At 39.4% G+C, this 23,259-nt stretch overlaps 1 protein-coding gene across 3 annotated transcripts in view; it reads left to right on the top strand.

Annotated features, from left to right (window-relative positions):
• Window positions 1-23,259, top strand: part of KANK4 (KN motif and ankyrin repeat domains 4) — an 88,801-nt gene that overhangs the window by 42,807 nt on the left and 22,735 nt on the right. For 2 of the 3 annotated variants that reach the window (XM_070746034.1, XM_070746035.1), the window contains exons 2-5: window positions 3,512-3,597; window positions 6,634-8,628; window positions 14,388-14,499; window positions 22,557-22,766. In XM_070746034.1, coding sequence (XP_070602135.1) covers window positions 3,582-3,597; window positions 6,634-8,628; window positions 14,388-14,499; window positions 22,557-22,766 — 2,333 coding nt within the window. In that variant the 5' untranslated portion in view covers window positions 3,512-3,581. The remainder of the gene's footprint in view (window positions 1-3,511; window positions 3,598-6,633; window positions 8,629-14,387; window positions 14,500-22,556; window positions 22,767-23,259) is intronic. The other variant, XM_070746036.1, reaches the window with a different exon arrangement.

Genomic DNA, 23,259 nt, shown 5'->3' with positions numbered 1-23,259 from the left:
CTACAAAGACAGGGTTTGGAAACATTCTTCACAGAGGGTAACAATGAAAGAGCTTGCAAATGGGTAAGAGCTGGGAACATTGTTAGTTAGGGCAGAAAGAAACATTTGAAGCAAGTTAGAGCAATTTTTAAAAAACCTGCAAAGACTTAGGGCTTGGAAAACATTCTTTGCAGAGAGTAACAATGAAAGAACTTGCAAGGTATGGGTCAAGGTATGCACAAATAGGCATATTAAATATTACATACTTAACAGTGTAACCATTAGTAATTGGGTTTTTGTACCATTAAAAGAAAAATGAAAGACCTACCTTATTTCTACAATGGTATTCTTTGGAACATTGACACTTTGAGCTTGTTAAGCATAAATAGGATTATCTCTAATTGGAATTTTTGTATCTGCTACACACACACATGCACAAACATATGTCATATAGAAATGGAACATTAGACAACTGTAACTGAGACAATGAAGTCAAGAAAGGTCAAGAAAAAATTGACTTGAGAATAAAATCAGAAAGAAAGCTTCTTCTCTGTTAATATTGTACTGCTAACTAGAGCGTACAAAACATTCGCTAGATCAATTTTAGAATACAGTTCATCAGTCTGGAACCCACACTGCATATCGTATATTAATACAATTGAGAGAGAGTCCAGAGATATATCACGAGAAGAGTCCTCCACTCCTCTACAGAATACCTTATGCCACCAGACTTGAAATGTTGGGTTTAAACAACTTAGAACTATGCTGCCTTTGGTCTGACCTAAGCGTAGTATATAAAATTATTTACTACAGTATCTTACCTGTCAATGACTACTTCAGCTTCAACCATAATAGTACAAGAGCACACAATAGATACAAACTTAATGTAAATCACACCAAACTTGATTGCAGAAAATATGACTTCAATAACAGAGTTGTTAATACCTGAAATGCATTACCTGACTCTGGTTTCTTTCCCCAAACCCCCAAAACTTTAGACTATCTACTGTTGACCTCACCCCATTCCTATGAGGTCTGTAAGGGGCGTGCATAATTGCACCAACATGCCTACCATCCGTGTCCTACTGTCCCCCTTTATTCATAATCCATTTCATGTACTAATAAGTTATTAGTAATAACCATTTCCATACCTATATCTGTTATCTAATACATGGTTGACAAAATAAATAAATAAAATAAATAAATAAAAACATTATTATAAACAGGTGACAAAGGCAACCACTTGTCTACTGTTGTGAAGAATATTACATGGATGTTTTTACAACAATCCCCAGGATTCAAAGTTGAGTTGCAGGTGAATTTACATATAACTATTTAAACTAGAAAAACAATATGTAAATTGCAAGCCATCTTACTATGATCAACATATCTCATATAGTACAATGAGAAGTAGAATTATATGGGGCCATTTAAGCTATTGACTTCACCCCTCTGCTAAGTGCAAGATCCCAAATTCAAGCATTTACAACAGGAACCTATCTGGTCCTTTTTTCAACACACCCCAGAAATATTTTTTTAAATGCCTTTTTTTTCCTTTTTGATAATCTACTCTTATGGCAGAAGAGGGTTATTTTTAAAAATAACATTGAAGATGAGTCTGATTTCCTAGAATGTAAATCCATAATTCTATATATTGCAATGAGCAATGATATAAAACAGGTCTTGACCACCTTCTGCATGACATCCTTTCAGGTATGGAAGACGCTTTTATATGCCCCTAAGTATTTTCTTTTCAAGCTTATACAAGTTCATCTACTTCACTCTTGGCTTACAAACAGCCTTGAACTTCCTTGTTCACTCTACTTCACTCTTGGCTTACAAACAGCCTTGAACTTCCTTGTTACCACTGTTGCCAAACTTGTTCTAGTTTCCCTGAATCCTTTCTGTAGTGGCCAGAACTGGACATGGCTTTTCTCCAATGGTTTGACCAAAGCAGAATAAAATGGAATTGTTACTTCTCATGATTTGAGCACAATATTTCTGTTGATGTAATATGAAATATTACAGTGATGTGCTGGTGCCTGGAGGCTGTTAGGGTCTGGATGGGTGTCAACAGACTCAAACTCAACCCTGATAAGACGGAGTAGCTGTGGGTTTTGCCTCCCAAAGACAATTCCATCTGTCCGTCCATTACCCTGGTGGGGGGGAATCCGCAACTTGGGCGTCCTCCTCGATCCACAACTCACATTAGAGAAACATCTTTCAGCTGTGGCGAGGGGGGCGTTTGCCCAGGTTCGCCTGGTGCACCAGTTGCGGCCCTATCTGGACCGGGACTCACTGCTCACAGTCACTCATGCCCTCATCACCTCGAGGTTCGACTACTGTAACACTCTCTACACGGGGCTGCCTCTGAAAAGTGTTCGGAAACTTCAGATCGTGCAGAATGCAGCTGCGAGAGCAATCATGGGCTTTCCCAAGTATGCCCATGTTTCACTAACACTCCGCAGTCTGCATTGGTTGCCAATCAGTTTCCGGTCACAATTCAAAGTGTTGGTTATGACCTATAAAGCCCTTCATGGCATCGGACCAGAATATCTCCGGGACCACCTTCTGCCTCACGAATCCCAGCGACCGTTTAGGTCCCTCAAAGTTGGCCTTCTCTGGGTCCCGTCGACTAAACAATATCATTTGGCAGGACCCAGGAGAAGAGCCTTCTCTGTGGCAACCCCAGCCCTCTGGAACCAACTCCCCCCAGAGATCAGAATTGCCCCCACCCTCCTTGCCTTTCGTAAACTTCTCAAAACCCACCTCTGCCGTCAGGTATGGGGGAATTGAAATATCTTCCCCAGGCCTATATAATTTATGTATGGTGTGTTGTGTGCATGTTTTTTTTTCAATTATGGGTTTTTAACTTCGTATTATTAGATTTGTATTGTAAATTGTTTCTATCACTGCTGTGAGCCGCCCCGAGTCTACGGAGAGGGGCGGCATACAAATTAAATAAATAAATAAATAAATAAATAAATAAATAAATAAATAAATAAATAAATAAATAAATAAAATTACTCTTTTCTGTAATGGCATCAAACTGCTGAATCAAGGGACCCTTTTCCTCTTTCCAATTTTGTTATACATTCTTTTTTGTTTTCAAAACATTTGTACTTTTACACAGCTACTATATCATGTTAGCTGCTGCTCAGTATGCACCCCCTGGGCATTTCTCTGTTCATAATGCTGAATTTCTGGAAGTATGGTGAGTTGTTTGTTATTCAGCAGTAAGAAATAATCACACAGAGTTATGTATTCTGAAATCAGAAACTGTCATTGTTAGGAGAGGAACAGCGATTAAAAAAAATTTCTTAAAATGCTTATCAGGTAAGGGCTAGAAGGCAATAATTTCATTCCAGGAATAGCAGAATTAATTTTTAAAATATATTGGTGAAATGTATAATTTATGTATAAAACTAAAATGTAAATAATTGTTATGCTCAATTCTTGAAATGACCATGATGTACATTTAAAAAAACAAAACAAAAAATACCACTCCTTTCTCTCCCCCCTTCTTTTTTAGGTGGGCTACATTTCTTTTTATGAAGTTTCACTAATGGCTTGACATCGGCAAATTAAACAGAATTCTCATCATGGACAATACAGATGGTAGGGATACAAACTTCATCTTATTTGAAAGCAAAGCATTTTCTCTATGGAGTAAAACTTATCTTTTACGAAGAGCAATATTTCGCTTTTGAAATGTCCTTATTTTGCATATTTCCTCTATCTGTGTTCAAAATCTATATGTATGATGCAGAAAATGTATTTTTCAGAAAGTATGTATTTTCAAATGATGCCATTGATAATCACTTCTGATAAATGGCTGGAAACTAGGGGTATGGGTTGATTCATCTTTTTAGATTTATCAAACAGCATTTCCCCTTGATCTGCAGAAAGAAACTCAAATGCATAAATTCTAACTAAAAAGAATGCAAGTAGGAGATCCAGATGGCATTTTAGATAAAAAGGTTGGAGAAGGTTTCCCAGACAAAGTTAGCAGAACAGTATTTTACGAACGGGTAGTCTTTAAAGAAAAGTAGACATTTAGCACCAATACCAGCTTGGTTTTTACTGTGAAAAGCAGTGATGGTGGTATTCCTCTTAAGATTTGATCAATACTGAGGTTAAAAGAATAGAACCAGTCATACTCAATATTTTTCTATAGTTACTCATATGCATGACTATTGAGTACGCGGCTTGGGTATATACTATTGAGTAACTATATACCCAAGCAGCATCAAGGATAGTTTGGCTTTGAATTCAATTCAATTTAATCAGTTTAACTATTCAAATAATTATATTAGCCCTGTTGTAGTATTTCTTTCATTCATCTATTTGGGGAGAAATTTAATTTTCTGTACTCAGTATATCAAAGAACATATCCAAGAGCCAAAAATAGATTATGCAGTGAAGTCTGTTTAGCAAGAGTTGCTCTTTGAAGGCCATTAACAAATGTCTAAATAGTATGTATCTATTTAGCTTTATAGACTAAATAAACATCTGGGGCCATGTCATCTTGCGTGCCCACTGAAACAGCCTTACATTTTAAAAAGAGCAAGGCTGACATAGCATTTTCTTTTATGACTATTCTTCAATCCATGCCAGTAAGTATGGTACTTGTCATGGTTGGAAAATGTGTTGAAAAATGCATTATTAGTACTGAGTGTAATAGTAAATATTTCACATATATTAGAATCATGTGGCTTTTAAAACAGATCCATAACACAGTCTGCAGAAGCAGTTGTTTACCTAATTATCAATTAGAGTGATGATTTAGCAAATTCCTGAGGACTCATAATGGAACAAATATCTGTGGAGTCACAGAAAATAAGTTTATGTATTTTCACATCCCTCTTTGGGGATGTGTATCTTCTAGCTGACTCTACAGAAATGTCTTGGATGACAAATTGCCAGCCGTTCTTTCCCTCTTTGCCTTGTGGATAGAGACTAACTGCAGTGATTTAATGACGCTGCCTTATAATTGTGCCTGGAGCTATAGCTAGCATTTAGAATAAAAAGTTATGCATACTAATACAGGCTGATTTTCATCAGTGCTGGAATAGGTCTGTATTGCTGTAGACATATCTTGAGAAAACCAATAGGTTGACTTAAACTTAGCATATCTAACCCTCCTCGTTTGGTATTTAGTTTTCTTATCCTTCCTCCAAGGAACTAAGAACAATATTTTAAATTTCTTTGGGATGAAACCTGATAGGCTCAAAAAGATAAGCCTTAATCAGCCTGTTACTAATATTCTGTGTGCATAATGTTGCTTGGTCAAAATACTTTGTTACTTCCTTCTGGCCTTTCCATAAAACTCCATCCTTAGGCGTATGTAATTTATGCAGTGAAATCCTTGGAAATAAGAATGGTGCATGATAAGTATATGGGTTTCGGTATAAAAGTTGTTTATGTTCAGTCAGAAGTAAAAAGGATAGCTTTATAGGCTTGTTCTACTTTCAAGCCAACAGTTCTGCAATATTAGAAGAGATGTGTAGAATTAAATGAACAATTAATCTAAAAAGAGAAGAATATTTCCTAATTGTTTTTCCTAAATACAGTGGTACCTCGTGATACGAACCCCTCGTGATACAAACTTTTCGAGATACAAACCCGGGGTTCGGAAAATTTTTGCCTCTTCTTACGAACTTTTTTCGCCTTACGAACTCCGCTGGGTGGCGCTGCCCGGCTGTAACCTTCTGAAACAGCCGGGTGCTTCTCAGCAGCCTCCAGAACCCGAACCCGAACCCAAACTTTTGCCAAACTTCCGGGTTCGGCATTTGGGAGAAACGCCGCCACCCGTCTGTCACCTTCTGAAACAGCCAGGCGCTTCTGGGCGTTCTCTCGAACGCCGAACCCGGAAGTTCGGCAAAAGTTTGGGTTTGGGTTTGGGTTCCGGAGGCCGCTGAGAAATGCCTGGCTGTTTCAGAAGGTTACAGCCAGGCGCCGGCACCGGGCAGAGCACCATTTTGCGATCGGTGGTGGCGTTTTCGGCCGATCTGGAGGTTCAAACAGAGGTGGGGAATCCCAATATGGAATTCCATGGGCGGAGCTTTGATGTCACAAAGACGTCCTTCCTGGAACAGCTGGGAGCTTCTCGGCAGCCTCCGGAACCCGAACCTGAACTTTTGCCGAACTTCCGGGTTCGGCGTTCGAGAGAACGCCCAGAAGCGCCCGGCTGTTTCAGAAGGTGACAGATGGGCGGCGGTACTTCTCGGCGGCCTCCCGAACCCGAACCTGAAAAGTTCAGCAAAAGTTCGGGTTCGGGTTTGGGAGAACACCGAGAAGCCCCCCAGCTGTTTCAAAAGGTGACAGCCGAGCAGCTGCGCCCAGCGGAGCGCCATTTTGCGATTTTTTCCCCCTTGCACGCATTAATCGCTTTTACATTGTTTCCTATGGGAAACATTGTTTCGTCTTAAGAACTTTTCGCCTTATGAACCTCCTCCCGGAACCAATTAAGTTCGTAAGACGAGGTATTACTGTATGTAGATTTGCCTTCGACTATTTATATTTATCAGGAAGATAATTTTTTATTACAATAAATTTACAATATTTTAATAATATTTTATTACAATAAAATTATAATAACCTCTTGTAAATTAAAGCTTTTATTTTTTTTGTTTCTATTTTTTTCCATGTTAGCAGATAACTGGGCATCAAAAGCAGAGGATAAAGATCCACCTCAAAGTCCCTATTCTGTTGAAACCCCCTATGGTTTCCATTTAGATCTTGACTTCCTGAAGTATGTCGATGACATTGAAAAGGGAAATACTATCAAGAGAATTCCAGTCCACCGGAAAACTAAGCACCCCAAATTTAGCACCCTGCCTCGGAACTTTAGCCTTCCAGAAAATGGATCCAATGTCTATTCATCTTCCTTAAACAAGAGTTTCCTTACACAGAGAAAGACGTCCTTAGATGCAGAGGAGAGCAGGTCCCTGGTCACACCCATCGACACGTCTTCGCATTCAACTCTTCCCCAAGGACTGAGCTACAGAAAGAAAGCCCTGCAAATAGAGACTGTCAAACAAGATCCTCTTCCCCTTGAAGAAAAGGCCACCAATTATAATGGAAGGCCTCAGCTTCTAAGAACATCCAGCATGCCTGCCCAGCTTCCACCAATTCCAAATTTAGAAGAAGAAACTCATCAAGCAGCTTTTCTCCCTTCGGGATTTCTTCAGTCTTCCAACAGGAATGGTTTAGAGCTTGATTTTAGCCCTGCCAAAAAGCCATCCAAGTTAAATAGTTCCGAAAGATCTTCATTACCCCTTCATGAAAATCTAACGGATATGAAAGAGCAAACCAATAAAGCCATCCAGGATTCTGAGAAAAGTCCGGGTTTAAGGAGAGAAGCTCAACTTCTGTTAGACCAGCAACAACCAGAGCTTCCTAAGGAAATAACACCACCTAGTGATCCACAGCAAAGCCAACCTCTAATTTGTCAGGAATTCCCTGACATGGTTAAGAGTGGAGAAGAATGTCATGAGTCACAGGTATGTCCCTCATCCATTCAGAGTGGCTTGGCCTTTATCGGCACTTCAGAAACCATGTCTGTAAAACAATCCCAGGAGGAAATTGAACTTAACATATGTGAGGCTCTTCCAGAAGAAGCAGAGGAAGAGGGTCAAATGACAGGCCTTAGCACTACAGAAGTGGGGGGAAATACAGAACTCGAGCCCTTCCTTCTCAAAGGTGCCAGCAATATGAAAGCGTTACAGCAGCATATTGTAATTCTGGAGAAGCAACTGAATCGCAAAACAGAAGAACTCGAGCAGATCCGGATGGTTTTGAAGCAACAGGATCAGGAAATCAAAGCAAAAGAGAGAAGTATTGAATTGCTCGCAAGTTCTAAAGCACAGCTGGAAAAGAAACTCTGTGGGGAGAACATCAAAGAAATGAAGCCTGGCGTACAGGCCGGAAGTGCCCCCCAATACTTTGATGTGGCTGTGAATACTGAACATGTGCATGAAAAGGTGATGCATGAAAAAGAGATCTCTGTAAGTATCACAGAGCTTATGGAACCTCCAGGTGGTGTTACTTACGAGACGGGTGATAAAAATATGGAAATAGGTGAAGTGTTACTCTCTGCTGAGATATCTGATGATGATGATGGAGGAAGAGATAAGCCTACTTTGGAGAGAAACAAGGCAGGAGAGAGAATTGTTCAGGAAAGCGATTCCTTCATGGTTGAACCAAGCTATAATGAGCTATCGGCACATGTTGATAATGGAAACAGCAAGACAGAAAGGAACCTTGTGACAGCTCAGCCCTTTGTTTCTGATGGAGAAAATGGTTCTGGTCCCAAGACCGCAGACATAAAACCCAAAGGAATGCAAATCATTTTTCAAGAAGATGCTCAGCAAGAGCATGAGGCGCAGAATCACCAAGAAGCAAAGGAATCACCTCCAGATCCCATTGTGGGCCAATACATCAAGAAAATCAAGGATCTCTTACAAGAGCAGTGGCTGTGCCTAGAACATGGGTATCCCGAGCTAGCCAGTGCAATAAAGCAACCAGCCTCAAAACTCAGTTCGATCCAGAATCAACTTGTTAATTCCCTGAATTTGCTGCTGTCTGCCTACTCAGCACAGACACCAACAGACCAAGAGAATTCCAACACACAGTATCAAGAGTTGGGTAAATAGTTTTGACAAAGCCAGTCTTTCATTCTCTTACACTGATGGTATTCAGGGGTAGTAGCACCACTTGAGAAACAAATCAAGTAGACATCATTGGTTTTTCAAAATAAAAAGGCAAAACTAAGATATTTACCGAATATTCCCTGGTTTTTTTAAAAAAAGAAAATGAAACATCACTTAATATACTGTCCATACCTTCTTTGTGGTTGTTTGGGAAAATCTCAAAGAAGTTATGTACTAAGAGCCCGGGCTCCTCTTAGTCTAAGTCAGTGGTTCTCAACCTTTCTAATGCCGCGGCCCCTTGATATAGTTCCTCATGATGTGGTGACCCCCAACCATAAGTCGAGCGCCAATTCTCCCAATAGAGCGTTAAGCTGATTGGCAGGAACACCCCTACTGTAAATGCCTGATTGGTCAGATTCTAAAAATATGTTCTAAGGCGCCAGAATAGAAGCTTTCATTCCTAACACCACGGGGAATTAGTCTTTTCCAGGTCTTAGGCGACCCCTGTGAAATGGCCATTCGATCCCCAAAGGGGTCCCGACCCCCAGGTTGAGAACCACTTGTCTAAGTTAATACTTAAAAATGCATTATGACTTATAAAGGAAGATTAGCTGTACATATTCTGGAATATTAAATGTTTTTCAAATAGAGCAAAAACTTATATTAATTGGAATGCTCACTATGTGCATGTAGTGTTCAATAAGTCAATAACCCTGATCTCGAGTCAGCACCAGTCAGGGAAATCAACCCTTCAACTCACTTAGTCCAAGATTCCCAAATGAGGACATGTATTCCATTGCATATAAATAAGCATACAATATATACAATATGATAAAGTAGGTCAATATAAATAGCCATCAACTTATGACCACTATTGAGCTTGAAATTTCCATTGCCAAGCAACACAGATGTTGAGTTTTACCCATTTACATCCTTTTTTGCCAGAATTCTTCAGTGAAACCCTCCCATTGTTAAGTTACTAACACAGTTGTAAACTCAATCTGGCTTCCCCATTCATGTAACTTGTCGCAAAAGTGTCACAAAATGACACTTGACACCACCACCCTGGACATCGCAACCATTAATATCCATGCCAGTTGCCAAGTGTTTGAATTTTGATGATGTGACCACAGGGATGCTGCCGCGACATAAGTATGAAAAATGGTTGTGAGTCCATTTTTAATGTTGTCGTAACGTTGAGCAGTCACTAAACAAATGGTTGTGAATCAAGGACTACCTAGAGGTACAAAACTGATTCTACTGTAAGCATACTAGAATGGTATGTTTGTGAACATTAGTCCTTGAGTTCCGTGGCTTCTTATCTCTGTCAAAGCTTTAAATGTCACATAGCTTGTCCTTGACTTCAGATTTTGACCTTCTGAGAGTTGGTGGATGCTGCCATCAAAGAAGCCTCACTGAGTAGAATAGGGGGATAGATTACTATGCGCTTTATCGTACATTACAAAATACATTGAGTCAGTGCCTGCTTTGCCACAATGCCTACTATTCTGCCAAAACTATAAGGTATTCAAACTCTGATGCCTCTTTTCAATTTAAATTATGGAGAGCTAAAGTTTAAATGTAAGGTCTGTTGCATGTAAAACAGCAACGGAAGCAAATCCCAGTCACTCTCATATTCTATTTTTCAATCTCTTGCGATAACAGAAAATCAGCTCATAGTCTTCCCTCTCTTTCATGCACTATCGACATTCTAATTTTGCCATGCTATCTCTGAATGATCTGGGCTTTCTAGTTTGCTGTCTCAGCATGTGACAATGTGACCTAGTGAGCTAAATGTGAACTGACAAATAACAGACTTTGGCAGCTTCAGAAAACTTGTATAGATACCTAGCCTTATATTTTAATGAACAACAAAGCAGACATCAGCTCTTATTCATGTCCAATTTCACAAATTTTTGTTCTCATAATTTACGCAGTGTAGGATGCCCTTTTCCCAAGCATATAGAAAGTTGATTCCCTATGATTCCATTCTGTCTCTTAAAATTTCCAGTCCAATTTCAAAGTTCAGTTTGAAATTTAAAATGTGAATGCCTTTGTTCTTGTGTCTAAAATGCCTAAAAGGAAGATATTAAATAAACTTGGTAGGTCTCGAAGGTTTTCAAATCCGGAAAATAAGGAAGGCACAAAATCCTGAATGAACAGATTCCTTCAATTGTCCAGTAAGGACTGAATGAGTTCAGAGCATTGTGTAATTCTAACAAATCTCCCCTCCAGAATGAATGGATCTCTGATAATATAGGGAGAAAAACTGTGGGAAATAAGAGGTAAATGGAATTTTGGGCTTTTATAATCCCTATTTATTCAGGTTTTTAAAAAAAGGTGCAGAATTCAGGAGGCATCACTTTCTTCTTTCAATCTCTCTTGTGCCATTTTATACACAAAAGATTTAAACATGGGATAAAAGAAAGGCCACCAGCATACTAGTTATGCATAATATAATTTCCAATAAGGAAAATTTTGTGCCTTTTTATGTATAGAGGTACAGGTAAATTTTTGCCTGTTGTTCTGGTCTTTCTCCCTGCATTTTTGCTTTGCTTTTGCCAGTTAACTGTTGTGGTGTTTGCTGATGTTTAATAAATAAAGATCAAGCCATTTATTTATTTTTCTAGCAGAACTGAGTGGCATGTGCTTGCTCTGATCTGGATTGAGCTTGCTAGGTAAAAATTAGATGGGAACATTAAAATGAGTTTCCAACATTTTAGGCATTTATAATTTAGCATGATTCTAGATCCTTGCCAAATGGTGTATGTGGTGATGCTCTCAAATATCTTGCCATCCCTGCGTATAATCAGATCCTAGCACACAATGTGATATAAAACAAAACATTTTAGAAAGTTCAAAAAACCCCTCCTGGGATGTATAGGCAAACCTATGGAGTTCAGGAAGTGACCAATCTGAAGATTCTCATAGTGATGAAAGATAGGCAATTTTTTCCATCAACATTGACTGATAAGAGTTTAAAATCCAATATATCTGGTGGACACTGGGTTGCTTGCATTTGTGACACCATCCAACTATCTATTCCTGTGCTGAAGAGAAAAAATTCTAAGGCAATCATTGCTAAAAGTTAGGTACCAAATTTATAGTTTGAATAGAAAATTTTAAATTTCAGAACTTAAAAGCATGTAGACACGTTTGGAAAAACCCACTTTATTTGTATTAATAATTTTAAAATCACAATGAATTAGTCCAATTCAATAATCCTTTGGCAAGCAGAACAAATAACCCATTTTTCATACTGAGACCTAATAGCAATAGCAATTAGATTTATATACGGCTTCATAGTGCTTCTACAGCCCTCTCTAAGTGGTTTACAGAATCAGCATATTGCCCCCAACAATCTGGGTCCTCATTTTATCCACCTCAGAAGGGTGGAAGGCTGAGTCAACCTTGAGCTGGTGGTGAGATTTGAACTGCTGAGCTACAACTAGCAGTTAGCTGAAGTAGCTTGCAGTGCTGCATTCTAACCACTGTGCCACCCTGACTCTAAATACTTTTGTGCAGATAAGCAAATTAATTCCTTCCAGATGTTATGCACTACCATATTCACTAATTTTATTTTTGCTCATATTAGGCTAGCATAGGTAACTCTGTGGAGCATTTATAGTTCTTCAAAATACAAATGTCCAGACAATGCAATCAAAATACAAAACAAAAGTACCAGAGTATCCTCTAGGAAAACATACTATTATTAGCATTTCCTACTAAATGTGAACTCTGGTATTCTTTTTCATTCCGGATGAGAGCCAGTTTGGTTCATTGGTTAGAAAGCAGAGGACCATAAATTCAAGTCTTGGTTTAGCCATGAAAAGCAGGTGGGTGACTTTGGGTCAGCCACTCTCTTACACCCTAACCTAACTCAAACAGTTGTCATTGTAGGGAAAATAGGAGGAGGAAGATGTGATCTATATGTTTGGTACTTTGGATTGTTTGTTAAAAATAATACAGGTGGGCTACAAATGAGTGAGCAAATAACAAGCAAACAAATAAAATTATCTAGAATATCACAGATTAATTGCCATGGTTCTGCAGTTGCCAATTTATCACCTGGAGTAAGTCCAGCTCAAGAAATGTACTTGGTAGTATTGATACACAACATGATGCCTTTTTGAGGCATCTTGGGACTGATCATGGGAATAACCTCCTTCCTGAAGGCAGCAGACATGTATTGGAGTGTAGACTGGGCAACATTGTGTAGATAGCTTGGTGTCTAATATCTCACCCATAGGCTTGCTTGTTTAAAACCACTGCTACATGCTTGCTTGTTGCTTTTCAGAGAAATGCTGTATGGTGAGAACTGATGTTGTTTGACCCAATTCTTTTCCTATTCATTTATAGCTTATTATCAGCCCAATTAGTAAGTTGACTTAATTAAAGTTTATCCTGAGAAATTAGTCAAACACTACTGCCAATTCAGGACAATGGGAAAAATTGGGGGATAATATCACTCATAGCATCTTCCAGCTGAACATGATGTTTCAAGTTAGTGCTGATTCTTAACAACCACACAGGTAGGTTTTCTCTGTAATAATCTGTCCATAGGATGGTATTTCCAGGGATTCCAATTGTACACTCGCCCACCGCCACTGTAACTGATCCACACAGCTTGGTACTAGTTGTTCTCCTCTCCTATTACATTCCACCTTCTCAGCATTAGAGCCTTCTCTAGAGCAGTGTTTCCCAACCTTGGCAACTTGGAGATATCTGGACTTCAACTCCCAGAATTTCTTAGCCAGCATTCACTGGTTGGGGAATTCTGGGAGTTGAAGTCCAAATATCTTCAAGTTGCCACAGTTGGGAAACACTGCTCTAGAGAGCTAAGTCTCTAAATCAGTGATGGCAAACCTTTTTTTCCTCAGGTGCCAAAAGCGTGTGAGTGTGCACTATCATGCATACGAGAGTGCCCACATCCATAATTCAATGCTTGGGAAAGGTGTAAATGGCCTTGCCCCAGAGGCCCTCTGGAGACCAGCAATGGCCTGTTTCACAACTTCTGGTGGGCCTAGTAGGCCCATTTTTCACCCTCCTCAGGCTCCAGAGACGAGCCTGGGGAAGGCAAAAACACCTTCCTCCATCCCCCTAAAGGCCCCCCAGAAGTCAAAAATATTTATTTATTTATTAGATTTGTATGCCGCCCTTCTCCGAAGACACCCAGAGAGAAAATATCCTCCCAGAGCCTCTGTGCAAGCCAAAAATCATCAGAACGGCCTATACATACGCACTGGAGCTGAGCTAGGCCAACCAATGGCTAGCGTGCCAGCAAATATGGCTCCATGTGCCACCACTGCTCTAGATTATGTGTCCAAAGTAGGACAATTTGAACCTGGTCATTTGTACCTCGAAAGACAACTCTGGAGTTATTTGTTTAGTGATCCATGCCGTTTATTTCTTGGTTGCTCACGGTAACCTCCATTCTTGTTCTTACGTTGTCACGATTTTTTTTAATGAACCTCGGCTGTCATAATGGGTTTATATGACTCACAGTCGAGAAAAGCATGGGAGATTTTTCTACCACATCTTCCATGTTGGCATGAGAGAATTCTCATGTACATTGGGAAGAATGCCTGGTGGCTGCATGAAGCCCTGACCCCTCAGGGATGTCCATCATGAACATCCGTCATGGGGAAAAGTTGGCAGTAGAACTCAACATTTGCAATATATATATGATAATATTAAGAAAGAGCAGTACTGATAACATTCTTATATAATTGTTTTAAAACTTATTTCTATCAGAAATCTCTCCAAGTACAAGTCTGAAATCCATTATGAAAAAGAAAGAAGCTGGTTTCCACGAAGGAAGTAACGGCGCCAAAAAGAACCTGCAGTTTGTTGGGGTAAATGGTGGGTAAGCATCAGTGGAAGGGACAAGATTGCCTTCTCATTTTATAATGCTTCATTGCATGTGTGCTCAAAATGATATGGACATGTCTGATTAAATGTAACTTTGTTTATTGCTCTTCCATTCTACTGTGCATTAGATCTCTGTCAAAGGTTGCCAAGAAGCAATAAAGAGAATGTAATTAATAGGACTCATACATTCCTGCTTCAAGTATAATTGATTCCTTGCTTAGCAATCAAGGAAAAGCTCAACCCATATTTCAGAAAAGAAATGATACTTGTTCCAATGAATGAGTAATGGACTATGCAGTAAGCCTCAATGCAGGTAGTCTTCAGGTTATGATAGCAAAAGCTCTACATGGCATTGGGGCAGATTACTTGTGGAATCGCCTTCTGCCGTATGAATCCCAGCAACTGGTTAGGACCCACAGAGATGGCCTTCTCCAGGTCCTGTTAACTAGACCAGTGTTTCCCAACCGTGGCAACTTGAAGAGATCGGGAATTCAACTCCCAGAATTCCCCAGCCAGCGGATGCTGGCTGGGGAATTCTGGGAGTTGAAGTCCCGATCTCTTCAAGTTGCCAAGGTTGGGAAACACTGAACTAGACAATGTCACTTGGAGCGGCCTAGGGAAAGAGCCTTCTCAGTGGGGGGGGGGGGGGGGGGCGGTCCTCTGGAATCAACTCCCCCCAGAGATTCGCACTGCCCCCACCCTCTTCGCCTTCCATAAGAGTCTTAAGACTCATTTATGCCACCAGGCTTGGGACGATTAGATCTTAGCCCCCTGGCTGATGAATGTTATGCATGGTTCTTGTCTGAATGGGTATGATTAATACAATTGGGGATTTTATACTAGTTTACTTCGTTTTAATTAATTGGATTTATCCTACTGTATCCTATTGTTTCTTTTTATATGTTGTAAGCCACCCCAAGTTCTTGGAGTCGGGCGTCATATAAATCCAATCAGATAGATAGATAGATAGATAGATAGATAGATAGATAGATAGATAGATAGATAGATAGATAGATAGATAGATAGATAGATAGATAGATAGATGATAGATAGATAGATGATAGATAGATAGATAGATAGATGATAGGTAATAGATAGATAGATAGATAGATAGATAGATGATAGACAGATAGATAGATGATAGATAGATAGATAGATAGATAGATAGATAGATAGATAGATAGATAGATAGATGGGCTTGTAAAATGCAGTGTCACGTGACCACATCACTAAGCAATGACAATTCTAGCAATCCTTATCATCATAATTAAGCAAGGTTTGCATGGATTGGTAATAAGCATGGACCTCACATGATTGCAACTTCTGACTTTCTATTGGCTTTCTCAATGACTTTGGTTTTGCCATGTTGGCAAGGAATGTCAGAAATCATAATCACAGAAATTGCAATTGACTATATCAGTGCTTCTCAAATAGTGGGGCGGGATCCCCTGGGGGAGCGTGGAGCGTTGCTGGGGGGGGGCGTGATCCCAAGGAACATGCTTTATTTTGCCGCAGAGAGTAGAGTTTTTTTGTGCTGAACAATAGCACACAGCACAGAGCAGGAGATAATGAAGTGCAGATAACAAGGTATTAAGAGACTCCATTGAAAAATATTTAACATGGATGAAAAGAAAGGAGGAGAGAGATGGAGATAATGAGACAAACATAACACTTCCAAAATCTAAGACGAGGAAATGTGATGAAGCGTATGTAGTGTTTGGCTTCACTGTGACTACAGTGGGTAACGAGGAAAGACCGGTATGTTTACCGTGTCTAAAAATGTTGGCAACAGACAGCATGAAGCCAAATAAATTAAAGCATCACTTAAACAAAATACACCCCAATCATGCTGATAAGCCACTTGAGTTTTTTCAGTGAAAACATGCTAACATGCTTAGGGATAGTGATTTCTGACAGTCTCAAAATGAGTGAACAGTGCGGTCAGGCGATAGGGAAACAAGTAGAATGCTTGGCTGCATAGCTACAGGTACAACAAGAGGGAGATTGTGATCCCTCTGGTGAGACCACATTTGGAATACTGTGTTCAGTTCTGGAGACCTCATCTACAAAAAGATATTGATAAAATTGAACGGGTCCAAAGGCGGGCTACAAAAATGGTGGAAGGTCTTAAGCATAAAACATATCAGGAAAGACTTCATGAATTCAATTTGTATAGTGTAGAGGACAGAAGGGAATGGGGGGACATGATCGAAACATTTAAATATGTCAAAGGGTTAAATAAGGTCCAAGAGGAAAGTGTTTTTAATAGGAAAGTGAACACAAGAACAAAGAGGAACAATCTGAAGTTAGTTGGGGAATGATCAGAAGCAACACGAGAAAATATTATTTTACTGAAAGAGTAGTAGATGTTTGGAACAAACCTCCAGCAGACGTGGTTGGTAAATCCACAGTAACTGAATTTAAACATGCCTGGGATAAACATATATCCATCCTAAGATAAAATACAGGAAATAGTATAAGGGCAAACTAGATGAACTATGAAGTCTTTTTCTGCCCTCAATCTATGTTTCTATGTTTCTAAATATTGCAAACAATCATCCCTGCAGAGTTGGGAAGGGGTGTGTGAAATGGTGTAACAGAAAAAAAATTGAGAAGCACTGGACTACAGGAACAATGTGACAGCCAGAAGTCTTCAGGACTGCTCATAAGTCTCTCTTGTTCAGCACCATTGCAAAGTTTGAATAGCAAGCCGAATGAGCAGTCCTAATGTGCATGCCACACTATTGTTGTTATTTTATTGTATATATAAGTGATGGCGAACCTATAACACGGGTGCCACACATGGCACGCAGAGCGATATCTGCTGGCACATGAGCCATTGCCCTAGCTCAGCTCCAGTGTGCATGTGTGTACCGGCCAGCTGAATTTTGGCTCACACAGAGGCTCTAGGAGGGCATTTTTGGCTTCCAGAGAGCCTCCTGGGGGATGAGGAGGGTGTTTTTACCCTCTCCCGTCTCCAGGGAAGCATTTGGAGCCTAGGTAGAGCAAAACAGGCGCCTACTGGGCCCACCAGAAGTTGGGAAACAGGCCGTTTCCAGCCTCCACAGGGCTTCCGGGGGACGGTGGAAGCTGATACCACCCTCCCCAGGCATGGAATTATGGATGTGGGCACTCACACATGTGCGATAGCACGCACACACACTCTTTTGGCACCTGAGGAAAAAAAGGTTCACCATCACTGATATATATTACGGATTACTTTCTTTATATTATCTTACATCTTTTATTCCTTACTGTTATTGTGTTTAGTCTTCAGTTTAACCTTCTTTCTCTTTGGATTTCTAAAGAGGGGTCCAAATAATTTCATTATGATTGTTACTCCATTCTCTTTTACAGGCGATCTTTTTTTAAAAACAACAACAACAACACATGGGAGTTCTTGAATTTATTATGCAGGGGGCTGAAATGTTGTACAGTTCACAGTTTGGAACAATTACTATTATAGGTTGCGTACGGTGAGGTCCTGCCAATTCCTGGGAGGCTTAATAGTTCTTGGCTCCTGGGGCATAAGGATCAGTCAACTGCACTTTTCCCACGTGTTAATCAAATCCTTTCTCACCAGCCGTAAGCCATCCCTGCCCCTTGGTTCCAAATCTAAACATATAATTTATTCCATAGCAATATTTTCCCCTGGAATTTTTTTAAAAGGGTAAATCCAGCATGTGTGGAGCCAGTTAAGAATGACCACATGGAAAATGGAAGTTTACTGCAGCTGGCAATTGACTCGGTCAGTAAATGAGCAGAGTCAGTGGCTATTGATGGTTGAAGGCATTTATATGTGGCTACCTAGGGGCAAATGGCCATTTATTTCTGCATCAATGGACTCAGGGTTACAGTAATGCCTTTTTTTCCTTCCTAAGAAGCAAAACAATCACTGCTGGAAATAAAAAAGTTAGGCAATGACAAACATCGAAAGGAAGAAGAAGGATCTGGAGGATAGATCAAATCTCCTAAGTCAACAACTAATGTAGGCACATGCAACACTAACGGACACCTGGAGATCCTAGGCTAGATGTAGCACTCTGAATTCCTTTATATATTAATTAATTAATTATCTAAGTGTGTGTGTGTGTAGAGAGAGAGAGAGAGTTGGAAAAGACCTTGGAGGTCTTCTAGTCCAACCCCCTGCTTAGGCAGGAAACCTTACACTACTTCAGACAGATCTGCTTAAAACTTCCAATGTTGAGTCATTCACAACTTCTGGAGGCAAGCTGTTCCACTGATCCACCGTTCTGACTGTCAGGAAATTTCTCCTTAGTTCTAAGTTACTTCTCTCCTTGTTAAGTTTCCACCCATTGCTTCTTGTTCTACCCTCAGGTGCTTTGGAGAATAGCTTGACTCTTTCTTCTTTGTGGTAACCCCTGACATATTGGAACACTGCTATCATGTCTCCCCTGGTCCTTCTTTTTATTAAACTAGCCATGCCCAGTTCCTGCAACCGTTCTTCCTATGTTTTATCCTCCAGTCCCCTAATCAGCTTTGTTGCTCTTCTCTGCACTTTTTCTAGAGTCTCAATATTCTTTCTGCATTGTGGTGACCAAAACTGAATGCAGAATTCCAAGTGTGGCCTTACCAAGGTCTTTTAAACCTTTTAGGTCCCTCTTTATCTGCCTTACTACAGTCTGTAGTCAATGAAGTCTTGTTTCTCCAAATATTAATGCAGTCTTGTCCCCATCCCAAAGATTGCTCACTCTTGTTTGTGTCCCTTTTCACTTGCCATGAGTTCCTGCCTCTTGCAGATTATTCCAAGACTTCATTTCAGCAGAGAAACCAGAACCATTTCTACACTAGATGATAGCCTGGACTTGCTCTTCCTCCACATCTAAGACAACTTGCTGGAGCCAACTCACCACGGCCTTCTCATCAGGACCATCTTGCAATGACCAACTTGTTGAAGGAAAAATCGCAGAAGGGACAGTTCCATGCAGAACTCAATGCAATAAATATTATCCACCACTGTTTCTTTGACATTATTTCCATTGACAAAAATGGAATCGGTGGTGGATAACATTTATTGCATTATGTTATCCTGTGTGGAATTGTCTTGGTGGTGAGGTTGTCCCATAGCCAGTTGCCCATGGTGTGTTGGGTGTGCTGATCCTATTCCCACCAGCTCCTCCTCCTCCTTCATCATCATCATCATCATCATCATCATCATCATGACTAAAAAGAAATGAGAAACAGTTATTGTGCCCTAACATACTGAAAAAGCAATCTTTAAATGGATGTCTTGGGCTGTTACTAAATACTAATCAAATTAGAAACATAGAAACATAGAAACATAGAAGATTGATGGCAGAAAAAGACCTCATAGTCCATCTAGTCCGTCCTTATACTATTTCCTGTATTTTATCTTAGAATGGATATATGTTTATCCCAGGCATGTTTAAATTCAGTTACTGTGGATTTCCCAACCATATCTGCTGGAAGTTTTTTCCAAGCATCTACTACTCTTTCAGTAAAATAATATTTTCTCACGTTGCTTCTGATCTTTCTCCCAACTAACCTTTGATTGTTCCCCCTTGTTCTTGTGTTCACTTTCCAATTAAAAACACTTCCCTCCTGAACCTTATTTAACCCTTTAACATATTTAAATGTTTCGATCATGTCCCTCCTTTCCCTTCTGTCCTCCAGACTATACAGATTGAGTTCATTAAGTCTTTCCTGGTAAGTTTTATACTTAACGGTCATGTGACTGGCTTAAAGGTGGCCAACTTGACGTCACTCATGTCAAGGGTTTGGGGTAGGGTGCCTGGCCTCTCCTCACCTCAAAGAGATACAATTTCCCTATTTACTAGTACTGAACATCCAAAATATACTATTTAATTCTATGTATATATGCCATTTGTGTACATACATATTACACATAGGCACACAAAAATATACATTATCTACTATATAAATTGTATGTGTGTGTATGTACACACGCACACACACACACACACACAGCTCTTCTAAAATTATACACATTCAACCTCATTTACTGCGATAGGAAAAACATACCCACAGCTCAGAAGGGAAAAAAATAAAAAAAATAAAAAAATATTTCTACTGGTACTGCGTACCTGACCATACCTGTAGGAGCCCATCACTGCATCCAGATTATGGTTGCTACAAAATGCTTTGTCAAAAGGCAACTGAACTTCCTTTATTTTTTTCTTGAAGATCTGCTGGATTTCACCCACAATTAGTTGTGGCACTGGGAGAAATGTAATTTTTATTTCATTACTCTCATTTTTAAATGTACCTCCGTATTTAGTTTCAGCCATATCACCCTTTCTAGTTAAAACATCATTAAGCATGTGCAGAAAGAAACATCAAGGAAAGACTGATTTCTCCATGAGGCAGTAAACACAAGCGAATTCCATGATTCATCTTAAGTGTCTCTTCACACTAAAAACATTTAATCTTTACAAATTAAAACAAGTATCGTCAAGGCAATTCTGCTAATAACAATTAATTTACAAATTCAGTATTGTTTCCCTTACATTCCCTTGCGTTGCTTTTTGTAAACTTTCAGGAACAGCCTATTGTAGCAAAACCACTTAAAAAAAGTAACTTACTGATGTAGGACCTGAAGAACATAATCAATTTAAAAAATGCATGGTCATGCAAGGGCTAATGGCTTTAAAGTGCTCTGACACACAGGCATTTTTTTCTTTTGAAAAAATGCACAAATGGCAGCTACCAGTGGCTGCTTGCTTCGATCTCTGTCTGCTAGATGCAACATGCCTTGAATGCCAGCTGTTACAGAACAACTGGGAAACCTCCCCCCCTCCCCTGTTTGGAGTTATCTGAATGTATCTGGTTGACCTTTGGGTGGCCTGGAATACTCATTTTCTCCCCAAAGCAAAATTACGTGCTATTGAAATATATGCGCCAAATTCCTCTTGTATTTACTGTTCCATGGAAAGCAGTAAAAATGAATGCCAGGAATGCATAGATTAACAGGATACATTTTTATTCAATGTGAAATAGCAACATTGATTTCTATCAGTAATAAATAACAATGAGATCACTGTCTGTCATGCATATTCCCAGGTATTTCCCCCTTTGGCTTTAGCAGTTGACTGTGTTTCTTGGAATTAATTTATTCTGTCAATCATCATGGTAGCTACAATTTATGCTCATTTCCTTGGAATTAACTGCCATTCAACTTAGGCTAAGCAAACACTTGATTGCAAACGCTATTCTTAAGTCATAATATGATGATTTTTTTCCTGGTTTAGTGTGTTGCATGAAGTCAGCCACTGAGGTTTTTAAAAATGGTGTTTTATGTGAATCTTGGCAATTGTTACTTATTCAACAAATGGGATTAAATGTACAAACTCAGCCACCTAATACTTCTGCATGACTAGCACTGCCAACTATTCAGAACAAGCTCTAGCTAAAATATTACTATAATTCTTTCAAGAGGATTAATTCATCTATCATCTGTCTGTCTGTCTGTCTGTCTGTCTGTCTCTCTCTCTCTCTATCTACCTACCTACCTACCTACCTACCTACCTATCTATCTATCTATCTATCTATCTATCTATCTATCTATTATCTCTCTATTTCTCTATCTATTGATATCTATCTATCATCTATTATCTCTCTCTCTCTCTCTCTCTCTCTCTATCTATCTATTATCTATTTCTCTATTGATATCTATCTATCTATCTATCTATCATCTCTCTCTCTCTCTTTCTCTCTCTCTCTCTCTCTCTATCTATCTATCATCTATCTATCTATCATCTCTTTATCTCTCTATCTATTGATATCTATCTATCTATCTATCTATCTATCTATCTATCTATCTATCTATCTATCTATCCTTCCTCCCCCCCCATCTATTTCACCCTAAGTGTGTCTTTTTTAAGTCAGTTCTGAGTTCCAAGTTATCCTAATTTCAGATATATATTTTCTTACTATAAGCAATACAAAAACTGGCCAAGAATAAGTCAAAGAGCATACATATCAACCTATTTGCATCGACTTGTTTTGCTTGTCAAAAGAGAAAACTAAGTAATGCCTGGTGTCCATATTCAGCTATGAAACAACGTCCAGTGAAGATTCTAGCTGTGAAGAAAACTCCTCTGGAGGTGATTCGGATAATGGGAATGAAGAGCAAAGTTGGGGGGAAGATGTCAAAGAAGACGAACAATCAACTTCTGCAACTCCACAAAGTGCAAAGAAGGACCGTGATCCAGGAAAACAACAGGAAACCACACAATCAACAATGCAAGATAAAGTTGAGCGGTAATTACAGCTATCTATATAACTACAAGTAACCAACCCAGAATAATTTATGTTTCGTAATATGATCTGCAAGTGAAATATATAGTGAAAAAAATAATATCCATGTTTATACAAAGAAAAGTTGTAACACCAATGATATTTATTGATACAGGTAGTCCTTGACTTATCAACATTCATTTAGCGATTGTTCAAAGTTGCAACCGCACTGAAAAAAGTGACTTATGACTGTTTGTCACACTTATAACTGTTGCAGCATCTCTATGGCCACGTGATCAAAATTTGGACATTTGGTGACTGATTCACATTTATGAGCGTTGCAGTATCCTGGGTCATGTGATTCCCTTTTGCAACCTTCTGACAAGCAAAGCCAATAGAGGAGCTGGACTCGCTTAACATCTGTGCTACTAATTTAACAACTTCTGTGATTCACTCAACAACTCAGACAAGAAAGGTCATAAAATGTGGCAAAACTCACTTAACAACTACTACACTT

Source organism: Erythrolamprus reginae, chromosome 3, assembly GCF_031021105.1.
Source record: "Erythrolamprus reginae isolate rEryReg1 chromosome 3, rEryReg1.hap1, whole genome shotgun sequence".
Lineage (NCBI taxonomy): Eukaryota > Metazoa > Chordata > Lepidosauria > Squamata > Dipsadidae > Erythrolamprus > Erythrolamprus reginae.
The sequence above is the reverse complement of the archived record's forward strand: the minus strand, read 5'-3'. Positions and strand labels throughout refer to the sequence as shown.